The sequence below is a fragment of the Heteronotia binoei genome, chromosome 6, assembly GCF_032191835.1.
Source record: "Heteronotia binoei isolate CCM8104 ecotype False Entrance Well chromosome 6, APGP_CSIRO_Hbin_v1, whole genome shotgun sequence".
In the NCBI taxonomy this organism is placed as follows: domain Eukaryota; kingdom Metazoa; phylum Chordata; class Lepidosauria; order Squamata; family Gekkonidae; genus Heteronotia; species Heteronotia binoei.
In genome coordinates, this window is record NC_083228.1 from 90,090,466 (window position 1) to 90,117,103 (window position 26,638).

Genomic DNA, 26,638 nt, shown 5'->3' on the forward strand with positions numbered 1-26,638 from the left:
CTATTAAACCCTTGTATGAACATATTGCACATTTGATTTCTGACTTGCCTGAATCTCTAGAGGAAGGGTGATGTTCTATTTTATTTTTCTTTGCATGTACCAGCCTGTGAGGCACATTACGATGCTTTCTGTCTCACAGCGAGCAGAGCTCATTAGTGACTGAATTAAAGTTGGAGTAATTAGTGAACAATAAATACGAGGTGGGTGTGGGGAGATGTGAATTATGAAGAAGTTAAGTCCCTTACTGAACATGATTTGGATACTAGAAACTGGGAATGTGTGCAATCCACTCATCTCAATGTGAAACGGCCCACATCTTTCTAAACTGAACAAGTCCCAGGAAAGAAGCTCAAACTTTTCCCAACAGCTGTGTAAAACTTACAAAGACCCATCTGAACCCTATGAATAATCTGGAGGTGTAAGGTTACCAACCTCCAGGTGGAGGCTGGAGAGCTCCCACTATTACAAGTGATCTCCAGGTGACAGAGATTAGTTTACCTGGAGAAAATGGCCACTTTGGAAGGTGGACTCTACAGCATTATTCAATTATTTAACTATTTTTAAAACTGCCCTTCCCTGTGGAACAGGATTCAGGGTGGTGTACACCATAAAATGTGAAGAATTGGTTTTATACCCTGCCATTCACTACCCAAAACGAGTCTTGGAGTGGATTACAATCACCTTCCCTTCCTCTCTCCACAACAAACATTCTGTGAGGTAGGTGGGGCTGAGAGAGTTCTGAGAGAACTGTGACTAACCCAAGGTCACCCAGCTTGCTTTATGTGGACAAGCAGGGAATTAAACCTGGTTCTCCATATTAGAGTCCACTGCTCTTAACCACTATACCAAACTGACTTTCACCCCCATTTAAGTCCCTCCTCTCCCCAAATCCCACTCTCCTCAGGATCCATCAACAAAATCTACAGGTATTTACCAACCTGGAGCTGGCAACCCTAGTTTTCTAGGCAGGGCTTTTTTGGTAGAAAAAGACCAGCAGGAACTCATTTGCACATTAGGCCACACACCCCTGACATCACCATTTTTCTACTAAAAAGCCCAGCTGGGACTTATTTGCATATTAGGTCACACCTCCTGACACCAAGCCCGCCGGAACTGCGTTCCTGTGCATTCCTGCTCAAAAAAAGCCCTGATTCTAGGTCATGCAGCCTGTAGGAACAGAAAACAAAATGGAGGCTCTCAATATGCTCAGAAACCTTCCTGCCCCTCTCTGCAATGAACTCTTTCTTATAAACTTTCTTTAGTTGTTAGCTAGGGGTCTGGAGCTTATTTTGTTTATCATGAGCAAAAGAAGTTGGAAGTCAGCATACAGCATCTACAAAGGAACAAAATAAGGGACATACTTTCGGAAGTGGTGTCTTTTAGAGATGCTAAAATGCTAGCAGTGATGGCATAGTAATGCTTGGGATCACTTTTGCAAAAGTATAGCCACAGATATATTGCAGATATATTTAGGAATCCCAGGCTTAAGTATTGCTTTAAACGTTATCACTAGCTGAACAAAATATTTAATTTATGACCATGACATGAGACTCCTTCTTTGTAATGCAAAAAGGAATGTTACTTATAAGGACACAAATCACCCCCTGCCAGACAGCTGGCCCTGAATTCTGTGTCAAACACTCTACCATAGCTAGATCCCAGTAGGCAGCCATGTTGGTCTGAAGCAACAGAACAAAGCAGTAGACAAGGCACCTTTAAGACCAACTAAGTTTTACTCAGAATTTAAGTTTTCGTATGCTCTTAAACAGACTTCATCAAAGTGGGAATGTCCCATTCCCACATGTTTGATGAAGTCTGCTTAAGAGCATATGAAAGCTTACATTCTGAATAAAACTTAGTTGGTCTTAAAGGTGCCTTGTCTACTGCTTTACCATAGCAGCTTTCTTTCCTTAATAAAAGGAAAACACATCCCATATAAGCAGCATTCTCTCTCCATTCATTTAAAGGAGAAATACAACCTATCATTTTTTGATTCTATGTGTCTGGAAACAAATGTATTAATTGTACTTTTTTCTCATTTGTCCTGCAAGGTGTTTCAATGTTTATTTCCTTGGGGGGGGGGGGGGTAAGGCCAGAGGACAAACAAGCAGGGGGTTTTTTGGTTCCTTTTTATGGTAAGGGTTTAAGTGAGAAAAGACAGGGATCACTGAGGATTTCTATTCATCTTTAAAACTTAAATTACAAACCATGCAGGATTAGGACTATGCAGGGAGGAAAGGGAGATCGTAATCCTTAGCACACCATGCTACTAAGTAAAACTCCCCCATCCCCATTATTATAATCACTCTAATGGAAAAAAAGATGGGCACATCTCTCTCCCCCCCCCCACCCCTCTACAGGACTAATTTACAGTACTGGGGCAGTAAAACCACACAAAACCATATTGCCCCATTTTCTTCTCACAAGCATGATCTGAAGCAGAGACCCATGCAGCTGTTATTTTGCTGTTAAAGACTAAATGAAAGATGCAGTCTGCATTTTACATAGTATGACCCACAGCCAACAGTTCTGTGATGAATACAGAAACTAATATTACATTTAAAAGATGTAAAATAATTTTCTCTCTTTCCCTGTACTAACTGGGTCTTGGGATTTCTGTCTTGCTGTATTAACTACTGCAGCAAACTTGCGAGTCACCCCCCCCCCCAAAATTATTGGTGTTAACTGCTTTAGCATTACTAGCGAACAGATTTTTTTTTCTGTATTAGATCTGATAAGTGGGGAAGCCTCGAAGACTTGCAAGGAGTATCTCATTCTTTCCTCCCTTACCACTTCCTCTTTCCCTTCCCTGAAAGTCCCTATCGCCTCATTGCTTTTCCTGCTTCCCATTCTCTTTCCTATTCACCAGCCAACCTACCTTAGTCTGCCCCCCCCACGCCAAGCTTCAGCTTTTCCTCTTCCCTTCCTCCTTGCAGCTTCTCTCTGGGAAAACACTGAATGGTTCTGGCTGCCAGGGTGGACCCAATGTTGCTGTGCCAGCTGCACAGGAGGGAAACTGCAAGGACCTGTGGGGGGCATCTTTCCTTGTAGCCCCATTCTCAAACTATTTTTTCTTTCTCTCTTCTTGGCACTCCCCGTACCCTTTCCCTGGCAGTACTCTTCTGGTTGCCTAGAAACAGTCACTGAAAGGGCATTTATTTCTTAAACCTACAGGTGCTGCTTCTATTATTTTCGTGGGTTTTAACATCCTGTCACGTACTTTTTAAAAAATAAGATTTGATTATTCTGGAACCCTAGGGTCTGTAGAAAGATCTATCTTGTCTGTACATGGACCCAGTCTCTGGCTCTTATTATCCACGTATGGGTTCATGTTGAAAATGAGATATATTGATGATGATTAGATTACATCTCAATCTTAACTTCCACTATGACCCCTTGACCCTGCTTGTCTTTTTATACCTCCTACATGCAATGGCTTTCTGGGGAGGATCCACTTTTTGTATTTGAAGAAGCAGGCTCTAGTACTAGAAAGCTTACACTGAAATAAAATGTTTTAAAGGAGCCACAGGACTCCTGTTTATTTCTCCCCTCATCAGGCAACCTCTGACTGCTACTGACATTTGCATCTCTCCCCTCTGTCCAATAGAGGTTTGAGGGAAGGGGGAAAAAGGAGGTACAAATTGTTTTCCCATTGCAGTTACTGGAAATATAGTATCCAAAATCTAACTCAGCAAGCCAAGCATTTTTCCAGTGCATGAAAATACTCACAAAGCCACCAGTATTACTAGGCTAATCTATTAGTCTAAGGATACTGGTGAAGTTTATGCTCTGTGTTATTACTGGAGGCTACTATGTTCCACTAGAAGAAAATCTGTCTGAGACACTGATGAGAAAGGACAGAGCTCTTGATTAAGACACGAAACTGCTTATATTCGAATAGCAGATCAGGTTCAGGGATCCTTTTCTCCTATACAGAAGCTTGTCTGTTGTTCTAGAGAAGTCCCATTGGCACCTGTAGAAGAAAGGTAGAAAGAACTCTCTATTTCAATTTGATATGATCCTGGGGCTGCATCTATAGAACACCATGTTGGACTAAAATTGTATATCATCATTCATGGACTGTGACTATACTGTTTTCTCTTCTTGTAGTTCTATATAACAATATATTTTTATGTCAATTGTACATTGCATGGTTTCATTGTTTTTGCTCTGTTTACAGACTGTGGTGCCTTATGTTTTGTTGAATCCCAGGTTGGGGGCAGGGAATCCCCTGGGCTGGAGCCCCTCCCCCCACTTTAAGGCTATCAGAAAGCAGGGGGCACTCCATTGTACCCTATGGAGACCAGTCCCCATAGGGTATAATAGAGAATTGATCTGTGGGTATCTGGGGCTCTTGCGGGGGGGGGGGTTATAATTGATGCTTCTCCTACCCCTGCCCCTCAAGTTTCAAAAAAACTGGACCAGGGGGTCCAATTCTATGTGTCCAAAAAAAGATGCCGTCATCCTCCATTATTTCTAAAGGAGGGGGGGGGATTAAAAGGAACATGGTTCCTTTAAATGTGACAGCAGCTCACCTGGAACTCACTTTGGAGTTCCCTTTCCCAGAGCCTCTCCTCCCCTCTCCTGGAAAGTCCCCTGCCTGCTGGTCAGCCTCACCTGGCAGCCCTAATGCCTGCTCATGAGAACTAAAAAAAATTATTTGCTATTCCCGAGTAGTAGAGATGGTTCACTATTCCAGTGTTTTGGATATAGCAGATACTTTTAGTTATCTTACCAGATGAAATAAAAATGATAAACGCTGCCAGGATTCTGTAAAATATGGTATGTTGACATCTTCTTGGAAGAAAATCTAGTATGGATGAATTTGCCATTGAGGTTACCTTGCTGGTGAGCGGAACATGAATCTGACAGGGGAGGGGAAGCACTGTACATTATGCTCTTCAGCTATTAAGAGATTAAAGTTAAATATGATCTGGACATGTGGATAAGTGCATAAGGTTGACGAGTTTATACCTTTAACAAGCTACATCTATGAATCATTACAGACCAATATGAATAACATTAATCTTATAATAAATTTCCTTGTGGTCATAAATCACTGCTAGCATGCCATGTTGACTTGGTAACAGTGTTTTGGCCTTACTGAATAATATTTTTAAAAATGTTATCCAAATAGTAAAAGCCCACTGGAAATGTCTTCAAGAAACAGAAAAACTTTGTTGAAAGCACAGGGTGTGGTTTATCAGAGCATACAATGTGTGGGCTTTAAAAATGGCATTGTTTATACAAATGATCCTGCAACTGGACCAAACCAAGCTAATATACATCAAGACACTGCACTCCTGTGGTGCCTTTGGGTTTTTGGATTCGTACAGTATTTCTGTTTCAGTCTGGATATTGTTATTTTAAGCTGCTCAATTGTCTGTTTTTATGGTTTATATTTTTATGCTAGGCTGGATGTTAATGCTGGATTTTAATAAGTATCTTTTAATGGTTTGTTTTTATTATTTTTATTTTGTAAGCCATCCCAGGCAGGTTCTTGGAGAGACAGCATCAAAATCTTCTAAATAAATTACACTTTGCATCCATGAAAATGAAGCATCACAAACATCTGTTCTGTAATATAGCTATAATGAAGGGAAAAAAAGAGTTTTGCACTTTAGAGGGAAAGGGAAGAAAATCAGAGTCAAGCAGTCATACGACTTCAGACATGTTTTAGAGTTGTCAACCTCCAGGTAGGGTCTGGATATCTCCTGCTTTTACAACTGATCTCCTGCCCTGTCCCAGATCCACCCCCAAAGTCTCCAGGCATTTACCAACACAGATCTGGCAACACTATTCTGCTTCCAAAAAAACCTTACCACTAGACAGGGCGAGGCAGCTTAACTCAGATTTGGTATACCATCAAGGTACAAATCTACTTACACAGTTTTTAAAAATCTGCGGGGGAGATTTTTTTAACCTCAGGTTTAGGGTTGCCAGGTCCAACTCAGGAAATTCTGGGGACTTTGGGGTAGAGCCAAAAGACTTTCACATCCCACTGCAGCCCCAAGAACTCTTCAAAATGGTGCTCCTTTGAGAAAGAGGACCCACATGAGTAGCAATGGAGGGGACATGCTTGGCTGCAGGAGGAAAAGGGAGGCAAGAAAGTCATGCTCCAAGTGCAAAAATCCTCCCATCTGCAGAAATGCTCCCTTGAATCCAGTCCAGTATCTCTTCAATTCAAACAATGTGTTTTAGCAGGACAAGGAACAGATTCTATGACTGGTTACAGATGGGCGGCTTAAGCCACCCCAGGGACAGCAAGCAAGTGGATATAAAAAGCATGTCCAAATACGCACATCTGTCTGCCGTCCCTGTCCCATACTCACCCCATCCTGGTCCAGATGGGAGCCGCCTCAGAAAGGTACCACTTCCAAAGTGGTACCTAATATCCAAGTCACCTACCTGGCCATCTTGGATGGCCATGAAGCAGCAGGGGAGCACCTGGGAAGCAGCAGATGGGTGCATGAGCAGAACAACAAAACTAATAAAAACCAGATAATGAAGAATTGTTATCTTCCCCTCTTCCCTGAAAACCATTGTTACTTCCAGCAATCAGTAAGCAATACTTAATACTTTTGATTTAAGTACCCCAATCTAGATAATGCTTGTTGGATCAGCAACTGTGGCAAAAAATTGTTTTGACATCTTCTATCTGCCCCGCATAATTTCCAGTTGGATGTGTATCATATTCCAATGCAAGTAGAGCTAGATTAGAGAAAAAATCGTACAATAAAAATTTCAGAAACATACTGAATCAATTATAGCAGTTTACAGTCCTGTAAAATGCCACCATTTTTGCACGCCAAAACCACTTGCCCATACAGGCTGTATGATACAGCATCTGCATTTTAGTCTCATAAAATATTTGTAGCATGCATAACTGCTATCATATTGTTCCACAACAGTACCTACAGTGCAACTACTTCTAAAATAAATGAAAAGGAAATTGAAATAATTGTTTTGCTGTGAGCTACTAAAGAACTTAAAATCTGCCCTGATCTTTGACATGTAAACTCTCAAAGAAAGGAAGGAATTCATTCCTTGACTTTTGTGTATGCAACACAAATGTCACTTAATACAGTCAAAAAATCAATTGGAGAATGTTCAGCTTATAACACATAACATATTTTCAGCTATATAACTCAGTTTCTTTATTTAAATTGCTACGAAGTTTTTGTCTACCAACACTGAGTGACCTAACTCACAATTTGGTCATCATGTGTACAGACAAGTATTTCAATGTCTGCTATCTAGAGCAGTATTATTGCTTAGGAAGTAACCAGATTCCAATTGGGAATCTAGCATTACTTGAAGACATGGTTTCATCTGCACTGACATAATATTCTGAAAAACTTGATTTCAGGGAATACATTGAAGGATAACAAAGAAGGCTGGCCTTTAGAGTAAAAAAGAAACAAGGAACCTTAGCATTGTGACAATCTAAGAGATCTAAATGTTTCTGTTTGGATAAACAAAGAGTGAAATAAAAATCAATAGTTCATTGTATCAGTAACTTATAATGGACAGAAGTAGTTACTGCAGATACTATGGTATGCCTCAAACATTATATAGGGCATGAAAGGTAGTCAGAATAATTGGAATGGATCCTACAAGCTTTCTGCTCTCATAGTAGGGAGGTGAGCTATTTCATCCAACTCCTGCATCCTATTGCAGTCCCCCATGCCACAATACTGCCCTGATCCTCAGCAGAGAATTTTAGGTGTCAAAACTCTGGGAAGGCAAGGAAAGATCCTTCTCTGCAAATGGAAAGCTAATAAGTCCAAACTGTAATTATTATTCTGACCTAGTTTACGACGGGGATAAATGTAAGTGGTAACTCCAATAAGAATGATGGAATTATGCCAATTAACTTTGCAGCAAGAAGGAATAATTTACAGTTCCACCGAGGGAGAAAGTTTCTAATTCCTCAGCAGAAGGGGCAGAAAGAAACAGAGGTTAGGCGTATTGAAGGATATATACCAAAAGACAAGGCTGTAAGTCTATCCTTGGTACATTTACAGGCTGAATGGAAGTAGTAAAGAGTAGCTGAGTTCAAATGAGTTTGTTTCATCCATAAGCCCTAACAGGTTAATAATAATATATATTATTTATAAAGCGCCTTAACAGAGAGGCACTGTACTGTAATTATATTCAAAGGACACAATCCCTGCCCTCAGGCTTACAATCTAACATGTCCATGTAAATGGGTGTAGTTAAAAATTCAAGACAGCAAGAAAAACTATATAATTAATATAAAAACTGTATATAATTAATACAGTCAAAGCCGAGGTTGCACAACCCATAAAAGTCATGATTCCAAATAACAGTCAAGCACGTAAGTGTTCACAATTTTTTGTCTTGTTCATTCAAAAGTTGAACTAATGCTTACTTCCCTTCAGCAACTCGAGGGGGGATGATCCTTACACCTTCTGTTTTTCTCTCTCTCTCGGCTTGGCTTCGCGAACGGGCCCGGTCCCGTCAGCTCCCTATGGAGTCGCCAACTCCTGGAGGGAGCTATCTCTCCTCCTGCCCCTTGGGCTCGCTGCCACCACCTGCTCAGTCCCGGGGTTCAGATTGAGAGGAACAGGACTCCCAATCCCCCTTTCCAGCTGTGAGGCTAGGCCTCCAGGTCCTCTGCCACCCTGCACTTGGGTTTCACAGAGACCTCAGCACTTCTTTGGGGCACCCCTGGAGGATTGGCACCTTATCCAACTGCATGCCTTCCCCCTTCCCCGGGGCCCCCTTCTGAACACAGCGTGGTCTAAAGCGGTCTGGGGATCTAGGTGGTACAGAGATTGATTGCCAGCATTTAAACAGTAAAAATATATTTATTTAAAAAGAGAAAAAGATAGGAAAAGGAAAACAAAACAAAAACAGTTGCATCTACAAAGTTAGCACCGCACAGCAAAGCACAGCAAACAGCATAACAAAATAAAGGTGGTTTTTAAACGCATCGTATTGTCCCTGGTCTATACTTGATCTGCCTAAGAAAATGACTTACTTTGTCTGCCTGCCTGGGGGCCCCCAGGCAGGAGCCTCCATTGCTCACCACATGCTTGCTCGAGCGCTGGCTCAAATCTGAGACTCTCTTCCTGCCTAGCACATGGCAAGAACAACAGCACTTCCTGCTTCTCTAGGGGACTTTCCCCCTAGCGTTGTTGGTTTGGCTCTGGAAGGGAGGGGGGGGAGTGAGGGGAAGGCTACACAGCCTGCTGAATGGATTTACTGATCCCTGCCTTTTTGGATGAAGCACCAACACTCTCAGATGGCGTTTCTCCACACGTCCCCCTCCTTAAATTCTGAGCCGGAGGGGTTGCCTCCTACAGAGGTGACCCCATAGCAGAATCCAAACAAACAAGGAGAAACCCATTAACCAAAATATTACACAAACATTACACAAACATTCAGGTATTTCTCCAATAATACACAAAGTCCAGCACCCTAGGTGCTCATGTCCTTTCTGGACAAAACGTTGCATGCTGCATTCAGAAGGAATGTCCAGTCTTTAAGATGTACTCCTCCGTCTCCCAGGACCACCTCTGGAGTTTGGTGCTCTCCCTCCGTTGCTGCTGTGGCTGGGGTGAGTGGCCCATCAAAGGAGCAAATTCCTGGCCCCACATCTGAAGTTGGAAACTGCCCAGTTCCCACACAGTTGCCTCTTTATCCCTCATTGGTGGAATGTTCCCTCTGTCCACTCTGTCCTCCCAGAAAACCACCTCTGGGGCTCCAAACAATTGCTGTCCCAGGGCAACAGTATCAGCATTGCCAATCCTTAGTTGCCCCATCTCCACAGATACAGTGCTGAAGACTGAGCAAGGCAGTCTTTCATCCTATATTGTGGATAGCATTAACTGAAAGCTGAGAAGGGTTAGAGCTTCTCAGCATGCACGTATTAAAAACTGTTAAATAATTTTCAAGGCTAGACCTAATTTTAAACTTAGTATATCAGGTAGCAGTCCCTGCATATTTTTTTTTGAGGGGGGGGGGGGAAGAACTACAATTCTGTGTCTTCAGAAAAACTGGCTTCTAAGTACATCTCATATTGTTCTCAAAAGTTTGTTCTGAAAAGACCAGACATTCCATAGTACCCTCATATCACCATACCACAGAGAAAGCTGAGAGTTCAGAATCAAGGCTAAAATCTTTTTAGCTGTTAAGAAGCTGCATGCCATACATCCTCAGAACTCCTATGTTGTGTGTTCAACCTCTAACTTAGCAGCAAAGAGATGGTGTTTTCAAATCACCAGCACTGGATTATTAACTCCCCCACCTGCAAGAAAGGGTATAATTTTATTTCTTCTAATCTACAGCAAACCAAGCATGATATGTGAAGACCTGCTTTTTTTCCAACATGAACAAGTACCATCATAAAGTATTTGCATTAATGCAAACAGCAATGATCTGAATGGCACTAAAGGGTTTATTATAGAGGAATCTCTCTACTGACAGTATCAATGTAGCCTTCAAGTCCAAGGAAGGAGAAAACACAGACATGAACATAAGAACATAAGAGAAGCCATGTTGGATCAGGCCAACGGCCCATCAAGTCCAACACTCTGTGTCACACAGTGGCAAAAATTTTTATATACACACATACACTGTGGCTAATAGTGGCTAATAAATGTCTCGCAAAGACAAAGATAATTATTCATTGGGGCGAGGCCCATCATGAAACTAGAGCCTAACCAAAAGCATTGTTGCTTCAGACTATTTTTAAATATATCTAAAAGTCATACAGCATACAAACTAGATAGGGGTCTCTACCTAGGGAGAAAAATATGTAAATCTAAAAAGGGGGTGGGGGAGGGAAATCTTATGAACCAGTCTGAAGAATGAAAATGCTGCAGAGATGATGGGATGTTGAGAGTGGCTGAGTATCAGTTAAAGGCTAAAGGGGGGGGGGGGGCGGAAATCAGTGCTTAAACCTCTGAAAATTTAGAAAATACTTTCCCCTTTGTCACCAAATCACAGCTGACTTACGGTGACCTCATAGGGTTTTCAAGGCAAGAGATATTTAGGGGTAGTTTACTATTGCCTGACTCTGCATCATAACCCTGGTTTCCATGGTGGTCTTCTATCTAAATACCAACCAGAGCTGACTCTGCTTAGCTTCTGAAATCTGATGAGATTGAGCTAGCCTGGGCTATCCAGGTAAGGACAATACTAGGTGATGAGATTCTGGGGTCTATGATGGAATTTCCAAATTATTCCTTGCAGGCCCTCAACTTGTATGTGGTTCTCTCTCATGCAGTTTGGTTATAAGATTAATACGGTTTAAGACAAGAGTTTGTCTCTTTTTTGTAGATCAAACTAGCAGCGCCAATTCCCCGGTTGGGGTAGGATATCCCCTGGTTTGGAGGCCAGCCCCCTACTTCAGGGCAATCAGAAAGGGGGGGGGGGATGAGAGGAAGGGAAATGTCTGCTGAGTACTACATTATACCCTATGGAGACTAGTCCCCATAAGAGATAATGGAGAATCGATCAGTGAGTATCTAGGGCTCTGGAGGGGGTGTTTTTTCAAAGGTAAATGCACAAAATTTTCAGCATAGCATCTGGTGCCTTGTCACAAACCCCTCTCCTCCAAGTTTCAAAAAGACTGGATCAGAGGGCTCAATTCTTACCCCCAAAAGAATGTGCCTCTATCCTCCATTATTTCCAATGGAAAGTAAGGCATTTAAAAAGAGCACGGTCCCTTTAAACATGATGTCCAGAACTCCCTTCAGAAGTAACCTGTGCTTGCCACAAACTGGCTCCTGGCTCCACCCGCAAAGTTCCCAGATATTTCCTGAGTCAGACCTGACAACTCTGCCATTAAACAATTTAAGGAGAGAGACTCATAGTCTTTGGGGAATAGAGAGGACGATACATACAAGTTTAAAACTCTGTTTTTGTATTTTTTTCTGATTTTGTATATTTGTGTACACTGTTTATTTTTCACACTAATAGTGACTATCAGAAAATCTTTGAATTTGTAAAGAAGTGTGTGACAGACCCTTTCTTGGAACACATCTTATGATTTTAGGGAACCAGATTTGTTTTGAACTGTAAAGCTTCCTCTCAGTTATAAGATCTTATTACGGTAGCAAGTGGAAAGGCTTTGGATTTACTGCCATGAGGTAAGTATTGTGGTGAGCAAGAAGAACATGGAGAGGCTGAAGTTGTATGTAAATAAAAAAGAAAATTAATTTATTTACTTACAGGATAGTTTGACATAACAGGTTGGCAGCATGGGTCTCCAGGTAGTCAAAGGAGAAACCTGGCTGAGACATATAAATTTAAGCTAGTTGGGGGCATCAGAGCTTGGTCTGAATTCTCTTTAATGTCCGTGTGTACAAAGAGGCTTTCAATGACTAGCTGCTAGGCTGGATCCTTTCACATGCATAGGATTCCATTCCCATCAGTCTGCCATTTCTCAAGAGTTATAGCAAATGGTATGAGGCAGGGGTGGCCAAACTTGCTTAACGTAAGAGCCACACAGAATAAATGTCAGATGTTTGAGAGCTGCAAGACATGAATGTCAGATGTTTGACAGCAGGCAATCGGCAGGCAGGAAGGAAGATGGGGAAGAGGGGAGGGAGGGAGAGGTGGAAAGAAAGCAACCACTGGCTGGTTTGACTTGGAGAAGTGATTTAAAGAGACAAATGCCTTCTCCAAGCCAGCCAACAGGACGGTGGGGGCTTTGAGAGCCACACAATATGTGCAAAAGAGCCACATGTGGCTCCCAAGCCACAGTTTGGCCACCCCTGGTTTGAGGTCTGCTCATCACCAGAGACAAGCCTCACAACTGAATATTCTGTACATTCCCAGAGGTAGACTTAAACCACACTATCAGGCAGAGCTTCCCTTCAAAATGACTGCTTTGTTGCTGAGGCAATGACTGCTCTCTCCATGAGACAGACCTGCACTAAAATTGGCCCTGTGCTTATCTCCAACATTCTAACCCCCCCCTCCCCTCCCCCCAATGATTGGATGCTGGAGCAGCACTTCTGTAGGTTCAGAGAATGGCTGTTTTTCCTTTCAGGGGCAGGAAAGCCTCCTATCTATCACAGTGGAAAGAAATTAGAGACCACTAGGCTGGCCACTAGGAACCTAAATGCAAATGAAATAAATGTAGCGTTCATACTGCAGTTCCAGAATCTTGATCTCTGTTGCATATTATGCCAGATTTTGCTATCTTTAAGCAGACCAATCTTGCAAATCAGTTTTTAATGTAAACCAATAGGATGTGTGAAAAGTCATAAATATCTATCACCTGGGATTTTATGCAATGGCATTCTCTGGGAATTATTTTGTATATGTTTTAGGAATGCTGCAATAGCAACAAAAATCACTGTAGCTCAAACTGATTGTCTGATGACAGCCTGTTGTGAGCACAAATACAGAAACACAGAGGCTTGTACCACACACGCATGTATATAAACCCACATATATCTACACATACACCCATCCATTGGTACCAAATTTTATTTATGACCTATAAGTTTTTTTAGTCAAGCTTCTATTGTACATGCAAATGGCTGCACGGTACAGAACAGTATGTAACAGTTAGCATTTCAAATGTAAACATCTATCAGAATACAAGTGTTCCCTGTTTAACTAGTACAAAAAAAATCACCTGTGGGTGGACTTGTCACATCTCCTCAAGTTAGAAGCAGTACATGTGCTGTGGCTCACCTGCACAAAGTCTTCTAAGTCAGCCACGTCTCTTGGCAACAAATTGTGTTCATATGACATTCCCTAACAGCTATATACTCACTTTTATACCATAATACCAGTTAAGCATTTACATACCAACAAGAGAAAAACTATACAGTCAGATTTTATTCTTGTTTGCTCAGAACTGAGTCTCAGTGATCAAAATGGGACTTTCTCCCAAGTAAGCATACTTCAGATGGTTGCCAAGAGGGTAGAGCAACATTTGCATCTGGCACAGAGAAAATTGAATGTATTTTAATTTGCTAAAATAGTACCTATTAAAACATGAAAAGGCAAGTAAGCAACAGAACTCCTAAGTAAGCGACAGAAGCAGATGAAGAACTGGCAAACTCAAGTCTATACAATTTCTTCCCTTTCACTCATCTCAACAGAAAATTCTCATACTCCTTTTAATATGGAGCTTCTCAAAGTGAAACTCTTTGGAACTCCATCTAGAACAAAACTTAAGGTATGAGAATTACTTAAGGTATTAAGTAAAAAAGAATTACTTAAGGTATGACCTTTCATGTGCATGCACACTTCCTCAGATACATTGAAATGGAAGTTACCAGTCCATACATATAGATAGAGATTGAGCAGCAAATTAGCATACAACATAATGAAGACGTTTTAAGAGATGCAAAAAGGAATAACACACTAAATTCATATAGGTGGCAGAGAAGCAAATAGACAGGTCTAAATTGGAAATAGATGTGTAAATGTATCCTTCTTAATTGTGGCGTGCTAAAAGTAATTAACTGAGACCCTGTTGTTACACTCCATCCATCTCCTCTCATGCATGGAGATATTGAGAGAAAATGGATGGAACATAACAGGGTCTCAGTTAATTATTGTTAGCACTCCACAATTAAGGATACATTTATGCATCTATTTCCAATTTAGGTATATTTGCTTCACTGTCTCCCGTCTCCCGAATTAAATCCCAACAAATGGTGACCATATAAACTTTGCTTGTTATTTCTTTTTGCATCTGTTAAAACATCTTCATTATGTTGTATGCTAATTTGCCGTTCGACCTCTGCCTATATGTATGGACTGGTAACTTTCATTTCAATGTATCTGAGGGTGTGTGTATGCACACAAAAAAGCTCATACCTTGAATAGAACTTTGTTGGTCTTAAAGGTGCCATTAGACTCTAACTTTGTTCTACTGCTTCAGATCAACTTGGCTGCCCACCTGGACTGGGAAGAAAAAAGCAAAGATATGCAATTTGGTTGGCAGCATTTGGTCTTGTTCAAAAAGGCCAAGAGAAGTTGGACTAATTAGACCTATAAGCTCCCTGGGGAAACTAATTGTCCATGAAAGATAAGAGGGTTGCCCAATGGCCTTTAGCACAGCCTATGAACATTAGGGAGGCACACAGCAAGGCATTCAAGCAGATCCTTCTTCGCTTTCTCCAACTTCAAGGATAATTTAGTCCCATCTATAAAAGCTTAGTAACCTTCATGCACTGCTTTTTAAAGCAGGTAATTTTTTTTAAACCACTGGATCTAGATTTTTAAAAGAATGCTGTGTTAACTGCAGTATTATTCAGATTTGATTATGCATCTCCTCTCTAAATGCCATGAAAAATATATTATATTATTAACTTATATTTCTTTGTTATTTATAGTCTACTTTTCTCACAGAGACTCAAGGCAAATTACCCAGCGTAAGTCAATATGATCAACAAGATGGGACATCAATTAACTGTGTAGTTTGGATTGCAGAAATCTGAAAACAAGAAAAAATTCTAAAGCAGAGCCAAAACAAAACATAGGCATTTAAACATAACACACTAAACAGAGCAGGGATTACACAGTAGGAAAATGCCATCAATCAGCCAAGAAAGCACCTGATTGAGTTTATAATATGGGGACATATTCTGAGATGACCTAGTAGAGTCCAATCATGTGGTTTTGTTTCAGACAAAAAGTGTTCTTACAGAGGGTACAGCTTCACCTGAGTAATTAATGCTTTACCATGGAAACTCAGTAATATTCTTTGTGAATGGGGGCAAAACCCCCTCCAGAATAAGAAGTGTGTAGCATGCCCCCATCAAAGGAAAATTGAGGAAAATACATATTGTCCAATGCAAATATAATGAAATTAACAAATATAAAGTGTAAACACAAGAAAGTCAGAAGGCTTGATTCCTACATTTATTCAGATCTTCATAATTACTGTGCTAATAACAGCTTGGTGTAGATCGCTCTCCCCCACACCCTCAACAGGCTTGTATACTCCGAAGTCTTTTGCTGAGCAAAGGAGACTTAGTCATAATCCTCACTTAAAACCCAACTAAGACTGGAGATTAAAATGTGCAGAATATGATATAAATGTTCTAGAATTTAAGCAAGTACTTTTAACCAGGGCTTTTTCTGAGCATGAATGTGGTTCCAGCTGCCTTAGCAACAGGGGGTGTGACCTAATATGCAAATGAGTTCCTGCTGTTTTTTTCTACAAAAAAGGTCTTGCTTTTAACTTATTCAGAACTGACATCACTGCCACACTGAAGGGCTTAGGTACTTTTCCAAGTAGGCTTGCAAGAAGCTCTTGTTCAACCACATTTGTAACAGGAATGTAAAAATTTGAGAATGAGCATTCTGGATAACATGTTATTGTCTTGCAGTACTTGGCCTGGTATGACTAATGATCAGATGTTAACATAAATAGCAGGATAATAGCCTGAATATATTGGATTTACAGGGAATTTAAGCCATATGATGAAAGCACCCATACTGCCGTTAAAGGAGTGTGAAAGCAGCACACTTCTGTGGAGCAGGCAGACTCTCCAGCTCATGATCTGATAACGCTGTTTCAAAAGATACCCTCCCAGCACTGTGCACAATTCATCACATCCCTCTTTAGTTATCCTTTTGCTAAACCATACTATCCATAGAAAGTATTCCAAGCCTTGAACATCTTTGTTGCTATGTACTGTACACATCTACTTGAACACATGAAGCTCCCTAATATGGAATCAGCCCATCAGGGTCAGTATTGTCCACTCAGACTGGCAGCAGATGTCCAAGGCCTCAGGTTGAGGCCCTTCATATCATTGACTGCCTGGTTCTTTTAACTGGAGATGGCAGGGATTCAGCATGGGAACCTTTCCTCTGCCAAATAGATGTTTTACTACTGAGCCACAGCCCTTCCCCTATACCTGGTTACAGCTCTGGCTGCCCCATATTTAAACAATACAGTAACCAGTAGTCATACCATATATACACATACAGGGCAGAGGTTTAGATCTTAAGCCTTGATTCCATTTGCACCTTTCATTTATTGTGGAGGTGTCCTCCCCTCTTTTCTCTTTCCTCAACCATCGAAGCTATAAACCCTAAAACATACATGTGAAGTAAAGCATGTGTTTTTTTCAGACACTCATCTTTGCACATAATTTTGCTGAGTCTCATCTGCCATTCTGTTGTCTATGTCACCATCTTGGAGAGATACTCTATAGATGTCTGCACAGTCTGTTTGAACTCTCACCAGCTTGAATAATCTGTTATCACCCAGAAGTGCTGTTAGTGAAAGCAAATAGAAGCAGAAGTAACTCACGTACATTCATATTATGCAAAGAGAAGAGATCCTTCTCCCCTTACTAATTTTCTCTTAATGGAAAGCAGCTGTGTGTGTGGGGGGGGGTGTGCTGGGAAAAGCAGCTAGCATCCGCAGGCTAGGGGGCATCTAAATAGGAAGCTCCTAGGTACTATGACTGTGATTTGGAGAAGAAATGAATCAGTGGCAGCCTGTCCACAAACCTGGACAGGGTAGAATGGTTCTGAATTTGTAGGGGAGGGCTACAGAGATTGGAAGAAATCTTGACAGCACAGACTGTACAAGGAATGGAAGTAGAGGCAACAGGATAATTCAGAGAGGCAGGAAAGTGTGATCAAATGGGAAAAGTAAGGAGCCAAGAACTCTTGGAGGCTTGCAGCTCATCACAAAGCTAGGACTAATACTCTTGTCGATTATTGTCAATTCACTGCCTATTATCTGACAACATTCAGATATTCCATGAAGCCAGGAATACCAGTATATTGGCAGTAGCTTATATTGTTTGTTTCGTTATTTGTAAGCAAAAATTGCTTTTACAAAATGATTTTTTTTAAAAAGTTGATGTTACTTTGCTTGATGACTGATTCAATTCAATTCAATTTAAAGTTTTGTGACTGAACACTCATAAATTTCAGGTTAAAACAAAAGAGAAGAAACATCCGGTGTATAATTCATAGCTACGAAAACATCACTTAATGTTGCTAAGTAATAATAATTAATTGCAGTTATTGCTTTGCAACACCAGTTAGTTAATATGTTTCCGTAATTAGCGTTAATCAAACCTATTGATGATTAAAGTATCTGTTTGTTGTACTAATGACTGTTACAGACAACATTTGCCCAGCCAACTGATCAAATATTTTATCACTTATCTAACAGCCAAACATCACGTGTGCACACTGACTTGTCCGCAGCATGATGACTCTGAGTGTCTGAATATCAATTCTAGGCAAGAAGCTGCAAGTGCTAGCTGACTCTTGTATTCGCTAGACAGTTGTTATTAACAAAACGCAGATGGGACTTTCTAAATTCTTATCAATTTGAACGACATATGGCAACCACCAACTAGGAACATGAAGAATTCCTTTTTAAGTACACAGCTGGCAGTGCTATAAGCAGATGGCTCATAAGGCAGCCTTCTCCCATTCTTTCCTCTGCTCATTTTCCACTTGCAATCTTCCTTCCAGCTTTCATAATGCTAACTGTCTAACAACACCATGCATGATGAAATGCTGTCAAAGGCACAGTTTGATAGAGTTCCCAACTCTTGTCATTTCTATACGTGCTCTAATTCTTTGGTCATCATAACAGGCATTCCTGGAATGATCTTGTCACATTATCTTTTTCAGTGTTCTTATTTCAAAATGTGTGAAATAATAAAATAAGACAATGGACTTAAGAATGAGGACACCTGACATTCTTTATCTGTGCAGCAAATGAAATATATCAGTTACAGTATAATCACATCCAGGGACATGGAATCTATCTGGCAAGCAGAATGAATGAAAACTGATGCTTTAACTATTTTAAATTTGATTTGTTAAAAATTATCTCAGATGTAGTATCAAAATTGTACAGTAATTATTTAACAATAATGTGATTTGAAAGGATATCTAAATATACATTATCTCTTCAAATCAAAAATAATCATTTATAAAAAGTTAAAGGCTACATTTCCATATAAGAAAGGTAATGGTGAGAATATACCTGAGTTGTTATATTATAAGTGACAGTTCTGTATTATGGAATTTCTACTGGACCCAGGAATAGCAATTCACTACAGAATCTAGGAGATTCTGCCCTGTATTACACCAAGATCATCTAATATAAGTTCTTCAGTGCGCCCAGCTCTAAAATTATCAATTTATTATACTAATTATCTCACCCTCCCCTCCAAATGGACTCAGGGAAGGTCACAATGCATGGATAAAATACACAGAATTAAAATATTAAAAACAACAATAATACAAAGTAACAGCTAACTATAAATTACTAATCAGATCCAAGATGGCAACTATTCTGGGACTTCAGTGCCTTCCGAGGAAGCTGTCCTATGATTCTGCTAACTAAGCAGAGCATATACTTATATTCCATTCCATGAAGAAATAGTATTTTGCCAAAATTACTAACATCCATTACTTCTTAACATTCTTCAGATAAATCATATTGCTTAGTAATCTAGGGCTGCCAACTCCAATTTGGGAAATTCCTGGAGACTTGGGCATGGAGCCTTCAACATGTTACCATGTCATATAGTCCAACCTCCAAAGCAGCCATTTACTCCAAGAGAACTATCTAAATAGGCTGGAGATCAGATGAAATTCCAGGAGATCTCAAGGTTTTACCCAGAGGCAACCCTAGTTTCCTTATATGTGCATTGAGAGTGTTAAACTGAAATTTGTCTCAAGAAATAATTCTGCAGTGCCTATGAACACAGATTTAGAATCAGGCTCCAAAATTGCACAGATTTGAGTTAATCACAACCCAATATGTTTTTGTTATAGCTATCAATTAATACATGTTTGTTCAGGATATATGAATTTCAAAATGGAAAATACGGTTTAAATTAGTTTCTCTCTCTTGCTCTCTTCTGGTGATTTAAATCATTACTTCAATCAACCTTTAAGTCAATAAACTCTACTGACAAGAGACTGAACAAGAAGCATAACAAAAAGGTACATGAGCAGGTATGCTCAACAGAAATGATACAAAATAAATGAATTTCTAGCACACCATGCTCCAAAAATTATGATACTTCATGTCAACCCGACAATGCAGAATGATGTTTCACCTACAGAACCTCTAGCACAGGGGTGGCCAAACTACAGTTCAGGAGCCACATATGGCTCTTTCACACATATTGTGTGGCTCTCGAAGCCCCCACCACCACATTGGCCATTTTGGGAAAGGCATTTATCTCTTTAAATCACTTCTCCGAGCAGCTTCAAGAATGCATTTAAAATTAAAGTTGCTTTCTTTCCACCTCTCCCCCACCTATTTGCTTGTCTTCCTTCCTGTCTTGTGGCTCTCAACCATCTGACATTATTCTTTGTGGCTCCTTCATTAAGCAAGTTTGGCCACCCCTGCTCTACTATATTATTCCAATGCTGTGGTCAGAGTTTCAGGTTAAGATCTGGGAGCTCCAGGTTCAAATCTATACTCTGCCATGGAAGCTTACTTGAGCCAGTCACATACTCTCAGAGGCTGTGATCATATACTATTTATTTACTTATTTGCTTCATTAATACCTCCTGGCATTCTCCCCAGTGGGGTCCCAGAGCAGCTTATGTTGTTCTTCTCTTATCTATTTAAACCTCAAAGCAACCCTCTGATGAAAGTCACACACTTTGGCTGCAGTCACACACACACTAAATAATACACTTTCAATCCACTTTCATTGCATTTTCCAACTGGATTTTACTGTGTGAAATGGCAAAATTCAGTTGGAAAGTGGATTGAAAGTGCATTATTTAGTGTGTGTGTGACTGCAGCCAGAGTGTGTGACCCTCAGCCCTAATTAGAGGGTTGCTGTGAGGTTTAAATAGAGAAGAACATAAGCTTCTTCAGGACCCCACTGGGGAGAATGCCAGGTATTAATGAAGCAAATAAGTAAATAAATAAATGAATATTTAATGTCTTTTATGCAGCATAATTAATGCAGAGAAACAAAACTCAGAATAAACTTCATTTATTACTTTTGCAGTAGTTTAAAATAAGTCTGCTGTTGAAATGGTCAAGAAAAAAGAATACATATTCCCATTTCAACCTTTCAGCAATTTTACTTGCTTATTTTAAGTAACTGGGGGTACACAAAAGTCATTCTCTCTCACACACATACACACGTATGTATGTTCATGTATGTTTGCTTTGAACTAATCCCCACTGTTCATGGGGTTTTCTTGCCAAGGATACTGGAGTGGTTTGCCATTTCCTTCTCCAGTGGATCACATTTAGTCTGGGTTCTCAGCTGTGGCCTGTCCATCTTGGGTGGCCCTGCATGGCATAGCCCACAGCCTCACTGAACCGTGCAAGCCCTCTCGCCACGACAAGGCAGCAATCCATGAGAGGAAGGCTGAGCACAGAAGAATAGATGCTTCTGAGATGTGGTGCTGGAGAAGACTCTTGAGAGTCCTTTGGACTGCAAGAAGATCAAATCAGTCAGTCCTAAAGGAAATCAATCCAGACAGTTTACTGGAAGGTCAGGTGCTGAAGTTCAAATATTTTGGCCACCAAATGAGAAGGGAGCACTCCTTGGAGAAGATCCTGATGCTAGGAAAGACAGAAGGCAAAAGAAGAAGGGGACTGCAAAAGATGAGTTGGCTGGACAGTGTTACTGATGTAACAAACACGAATTTGAGCAGACTTCGGAGGATGGTGGAAGACAGGAGGGCCTGGTGTGACTTTGGCCATGGGATCACAAAGAGTCGGACTTGACTGTGCGACAGAACAAAAATCCCCACTGATTTTAAAAGAGCAAAATCCCAAGCAAGTATGCACAGGATTGAAATCAAGAGCAAATGGTCCACTCACTTTGCAAAGTGATAATCAGGCAAAGAAGTTCCTTAATTATGGATCTTATTTCTGTAATCCTTATTTCTGTATTTTAAAGGACGTTTACCAGTAAAGTTAAAACATTTCAGAATAAATAAGAAACTAAAGAACCCAGAGATATTGTGCATACTAACTTGACAACTGACGTCGTTCTCTAGGGGGCAGCCTTTCCAATGCAAAAATATATGTTTGCTTCACCTCATTAATCTGCACTAACCCAGAAGGTTCATTTGTTCTTAATAGTGTAGCTTTTTCTGCAGAAAAGGGGCTTTCTGTCTTCTTACCATGCACCTCCGTATTTAAAATCAATAAACATGCTTACTAAGATATTCATATAAGCTTTCTTTTCAATTAGAAAAGCTGGCTACTGCACAAAAAATAAGCCACATGGGATATGATCGAATTACATTATCCATGAGCCCTTATTCTGGTTGGTCACTGACAAATACCATGGGGTGGGGACGGAAAGGGGAAAGATGACATTTCAAGACTGTCCTCTTCTGCTTTTAGTGTCACCTTCATCCAAGATTTGATTAAAGGGCAAAACAAATTGTTTATATTGGTTTCATCAGAACTTTTGACTGGTGGGTAGCATGCTCTTTATTGTAAACCACCTTGTGTGCTCCTTGAGACTAGATGGAGATGGTATTAAATAAATAAAGATTTTTTTAAAATGAAAATTTACCCATGTGTATTTATTTAACACATAGTTATGCTTTTGTCCAGGAGCAAAACTGTAACCAAGGCTGTTTACAGCATATTCTAATTACAACCACCAATTCCAGTGCTTAAAACACTCATCCTGAAGATCGACTCAATACATACAAGGACTAAGAGAGCCATGTTACCTCCTAGATCCAGTGGCTGAAATTCTCTGCCATTCATAGAACACTAACTTCATATACACCATGCTCCCTAATTCAGTTTATTAGGCTACAATGTACCTGGAAGTCAATGTCACTGACATGCGTGAAATCTACTTTGAAGGAAACACAGGACTTGGTGTGATTTTGATAGGAAAGCTGTGCTAGTTAGCTATGTTGCCTACCCTCTGGCAACTTGTGGCATGTTTCAGTGAAAGTTCCCACAAGCCAGTCAAAATTATCAAAATCATTATTGTCGTTCCTTATACTTCCTAAATTTCAAGTAAGTTTAAAACTCCAGTGCCTTTGTTTGTCAAAAAGTAGAAATCTTGTATAGCAACAAAATGAAAGGGCTGCAGGGTGTTTCCTCGCCACCTCAAACAGCTGGGGGACTGGGTGTTCCTCCCTAACAACTGTCAGTGGGTTTGTTAGCTCCTTCCTTTCCAGAAAAAGAGGACAACGCATACAATCACATCTTCTCCCTTATTACCTTGCTGCATTCTCAGGAACTAACCACAACAGGTTTTCATTATCCCACCACACTCCTGATTCAAATTCTCTAGAGCATGTACTACCATATGATAAGGACAGTTTTATTTTTAAAACCACATCCCCAGTAGTATGGGGAAAGGGAAAGAGATGAGAGGGAAAAGAACCTCTGCACTACAGAAGACCACATAAAACTCAAGACACAATGCACATTGTGAGCCAGTGGTGGTTAGGGGTGGTGGTGGTGTCAAAGAACCTCAGACACACAGAGATTTCAGCCCTTCTTTCAAAAAGAAGGCTCCAGCAATTGCTTGCCCCCCCCCCTTTTTTAAGAAAAGCCTCAGCACAAACTGAAGTTCCTGGAAACACTGACTACTTACAGACAGGGGCGGTTATGCTGTGGGTGACCAGCAGCCAACATCAAAGGACTTATTAGCTGTATCACGACTTACAGAGGGGCATCAGTAAGAGTCATCCTCTCCCATTACAAAAAAACTGTGGGGCGGGGGGAGGGGGAGAGAACTGCAGGAGAAGCGGGGCATTATTTTCAAGAGAAGGTCTTGCCTAGTTGCGCGAGTCTTCAAAGGAAAGGGGCCGAGCCTCAAACCCTGCCTAAGTCACACCCCTGCCCTGAAAGCCTTGACCCTAACCTCAGCTGTGCGAGTCGCGGCTGCGATCACTGCCTGGGGAAGGCAACGGCCGTCTGCACATGCTCAGAGGCCCTCATTCTTCTTCGCGGGTTCCGCAGCGGGGAGCTAGATACCGGGGCGGGCTCAGTGAAGGCTTGCTCACTGTGGGCCACCGAAAGAGCAGCCGCCTGCCCTGCGTCGTCCGGCATCCACCCCGGGACGGTTCCGTAGGGCAAGCGGCAGCGGCAGCAGCTCGGAGCCCGCGCGCGCCTACTCACTCACTCACCGGAGATCTCTGCCTGCGGGACGCCGCTGGGGCTGAATCCTTTGGCTCCGTAGAGTTGCCGCAGCTCGGAGCAGCTCTTGGGCTTGTTGCCGCCTCCCTCGCTCCGAGCCGAAGCGGACGCGGCGATGGTGCACAGCAGCCAAAATCCCCACGAGAAGCCGCGCGGCATCCTGGCTGGCCGGCCGGCGAGACCCTGCAGCAGGCGGCAGCCGCCCCCAAGGCGGGCGAGGGAGGGAGGGAGCGGCGGGGCCCCGAGCTGCCTCTCCGCCGGGCGAGGAGCACAAGAGACCCGGCAGGCTCAGTCCCCCCTTCTCCCCCGCAGCATGCCCGCCTCCGCCCCGCTTCCCACACCCGCCCACCTCCCGGGGGCAGGCGACGAACAATGGCCAGGCGCAGCAGCAGCAGCAGCAGGGGGGCAGAGGGCGAGGGGGCCGGCGCGGCGAAGAAAGCCGCCGGGTCAGTCACTTCCGACAAGAAGCGCCCTCAGCCGCCGGGCCGAAGGCAAGGCAAGGCGGGCGGGCGGGCAGCGGCACTTCCAAGTGCTCAAAGAGCGGCGCTCGGGCGACCCCCGCACCTTCCCTCCGCGCGCCGGCTGCGGGCTTGGCATAGAAGAACCGCTCCAGTCTCTTTCTCTCAGGGTCTTTCTATGCCCTCCGCAGCGCCAACGGGCTTTATTGGCAGAGGGCTCGCATCTTGCAGGTCTTGCCCCGGCGCCGGAGAAAGGAGGACTACTTGGCTGAGGATGCTCAAGAGAAAAGGCAAACGGCGGCAAGTCCCGGCGTGCAAAGTTTGAGGCGGCCAGGCGGGGAGGGAGAGCGCGGCGAAGAAGAACCGGCCAGCCCGGGACGGGACGGGACCGCAGCCCGGACAAGGAGCGCCACAGAAGAGCGCGAGGCGCCCGCGCCCGTCCGATCCGGCGGCGGCAGCAGCACCACCTGCAAAGGCAGCCAGACACAGAAAGAGCCGAGGCTCCACAGCAAGGCAGGGCTTCCCCGCCGGACGTGGCATCACGCCCCCAACAACCAATCGGAGGGCGGCAGGGCTTTCTCTCTCCCCCCCCCCTCCCTGGCTCCACCCCCCCCCCCCCCCTCTCGCGACAGACTCAGCGGTAGGATGTCTTCTTTCTTTCTTTCAAAAATCGCTGCTGCGGGAGCTTGGGCTGCTCCTCGGTGAAGAGGCGGACGCCACCAAGGCGCGCAGCAGCCGGGCTCGCTGGCAACGACGCGATCCCCGAGGCGCTCCTTCAACTCCACGTGAAGTGCGGCGGCCCAACAAGGGATGCGCGCGGTTGGCTGGAAAGGAGCGCGCTGAACCCAGCCGAGTGTGTATTGTGCACCGCCTGAGCTCTTGCTAGGGGAGCGGGTGAGCTGATACAATGCTAGATTTGTGCCGGGATGGCAATGACTTACTCACGGGTCCAGTCTCTCCCCCCACACTGGTAGCCCGTTCGTGTATGTTTATCCATTGCGTGGCTCATAGGCAGTTAGCTGCCCCCCTCTGAACTGTACAGCGGTTAGACGCTTTATTGGAGCATTTTAGTAACGCAAGGCGAATGCTGCCTTTTGCCCTGATTTGTTTCCAGAGGTGTATTGATCTCATCTCCAGCACTATCTCACCACCGAGCAGTAACTCAAAAAGCTTTCCCTGTGAAGGTCTGCAGGGCAGCCGCACACCTCTGCTATTGTTTCAGCTTCGCTGCATCCCGTTATAATCACGCTTGATTGACTAAGATGCTTATGCAAGCTTCTTTCATTCCACTCTTGGGCTGCTAAAAAAGATTAGCATTGACTGAGCAGGTAGCACTTATGCAGTTCTAGTTTCCAGAAAAGGATTTTCATTTTAAGGCAGAGAAATATTCACTGTGTGGGAAGAAGTGGGGAGGGAGAGACTTTTCCCTTCAAAGATGTTCTGCAGTCCTCATCGACAAAGTGCCTATACCATGTGATCTCTCTCTTAAAGAAAAGCCAGCAGCAGGTCCAGAACAAGTACAGCCTGAGTCCTGCATAGGGCTAAATTCACTACAGTGTCATTAAAATGGGAGGACTCTGGTATTCTGTCCAAAGTCCATCTACTACTTTTTGAGTTCCCTGCAGTGGACTTTTCTGCAGGGGAATGGTACATATGAAGGTATAAGAACTGGAGGTCACACCTACTGCATGTATACAGCTAGAGGATATGAACTTCACAAGGCGTAGCGGAGGGGTGGCCAAATTGCGGTTCAGGAGCTACATGTGGTTCTCTCACACATATTGTGTGGCTCTTGAAGCCTCCACCACCCTATTGGCCAGCATGCAGAAGTCTCTTTAAATAACTTCTCCAAACCAAGCCAGCTGGTGGCTTGGAGAATGCATTTAAAGTTGCTTTCTTTCCCCCTCCCCCATCTTCCTTCCTTCCTTCCTTCCTGCCTGCCTGCCTTCCTTCCTTCCTATGTTTATTCTATGTGGCTCTTAGCCAGTTTTATGCCAACCGTTTCCCACTGATGGGGGCAGTTCAGGGCTTCCCTTCCCTGTGATGCTGAGCACTCTATGGAGTAGGACTTTTCAGAGTCTAAAAG

At 42.6% G+C, this 26,638-nt stretch overlaps 1 protein-coding gene across 1 annotated transcript in view; it reads right to left on the reverse strand.

Annotated features, from left to right (window-relative positions):
- The window catches only part of GPC1 (glypican 1), a 314,765-nt gene extending 290,512 nt beyond the window's left edge, over positions 1-24,253 (reverse strand). Inside the window, exon 1 of the mRNA XM_060242149.1 lies at positions 24,085-24,253. Coding sequence (XP_060098132.1) covers positions 24,085-24,253 — 169 coding nt within the window. The remainder of the gene's footprint in view (positions 1-24,084) is intronic.
- Positions 24,254-26,638: the final 2,385 nt, after the last annotated feature.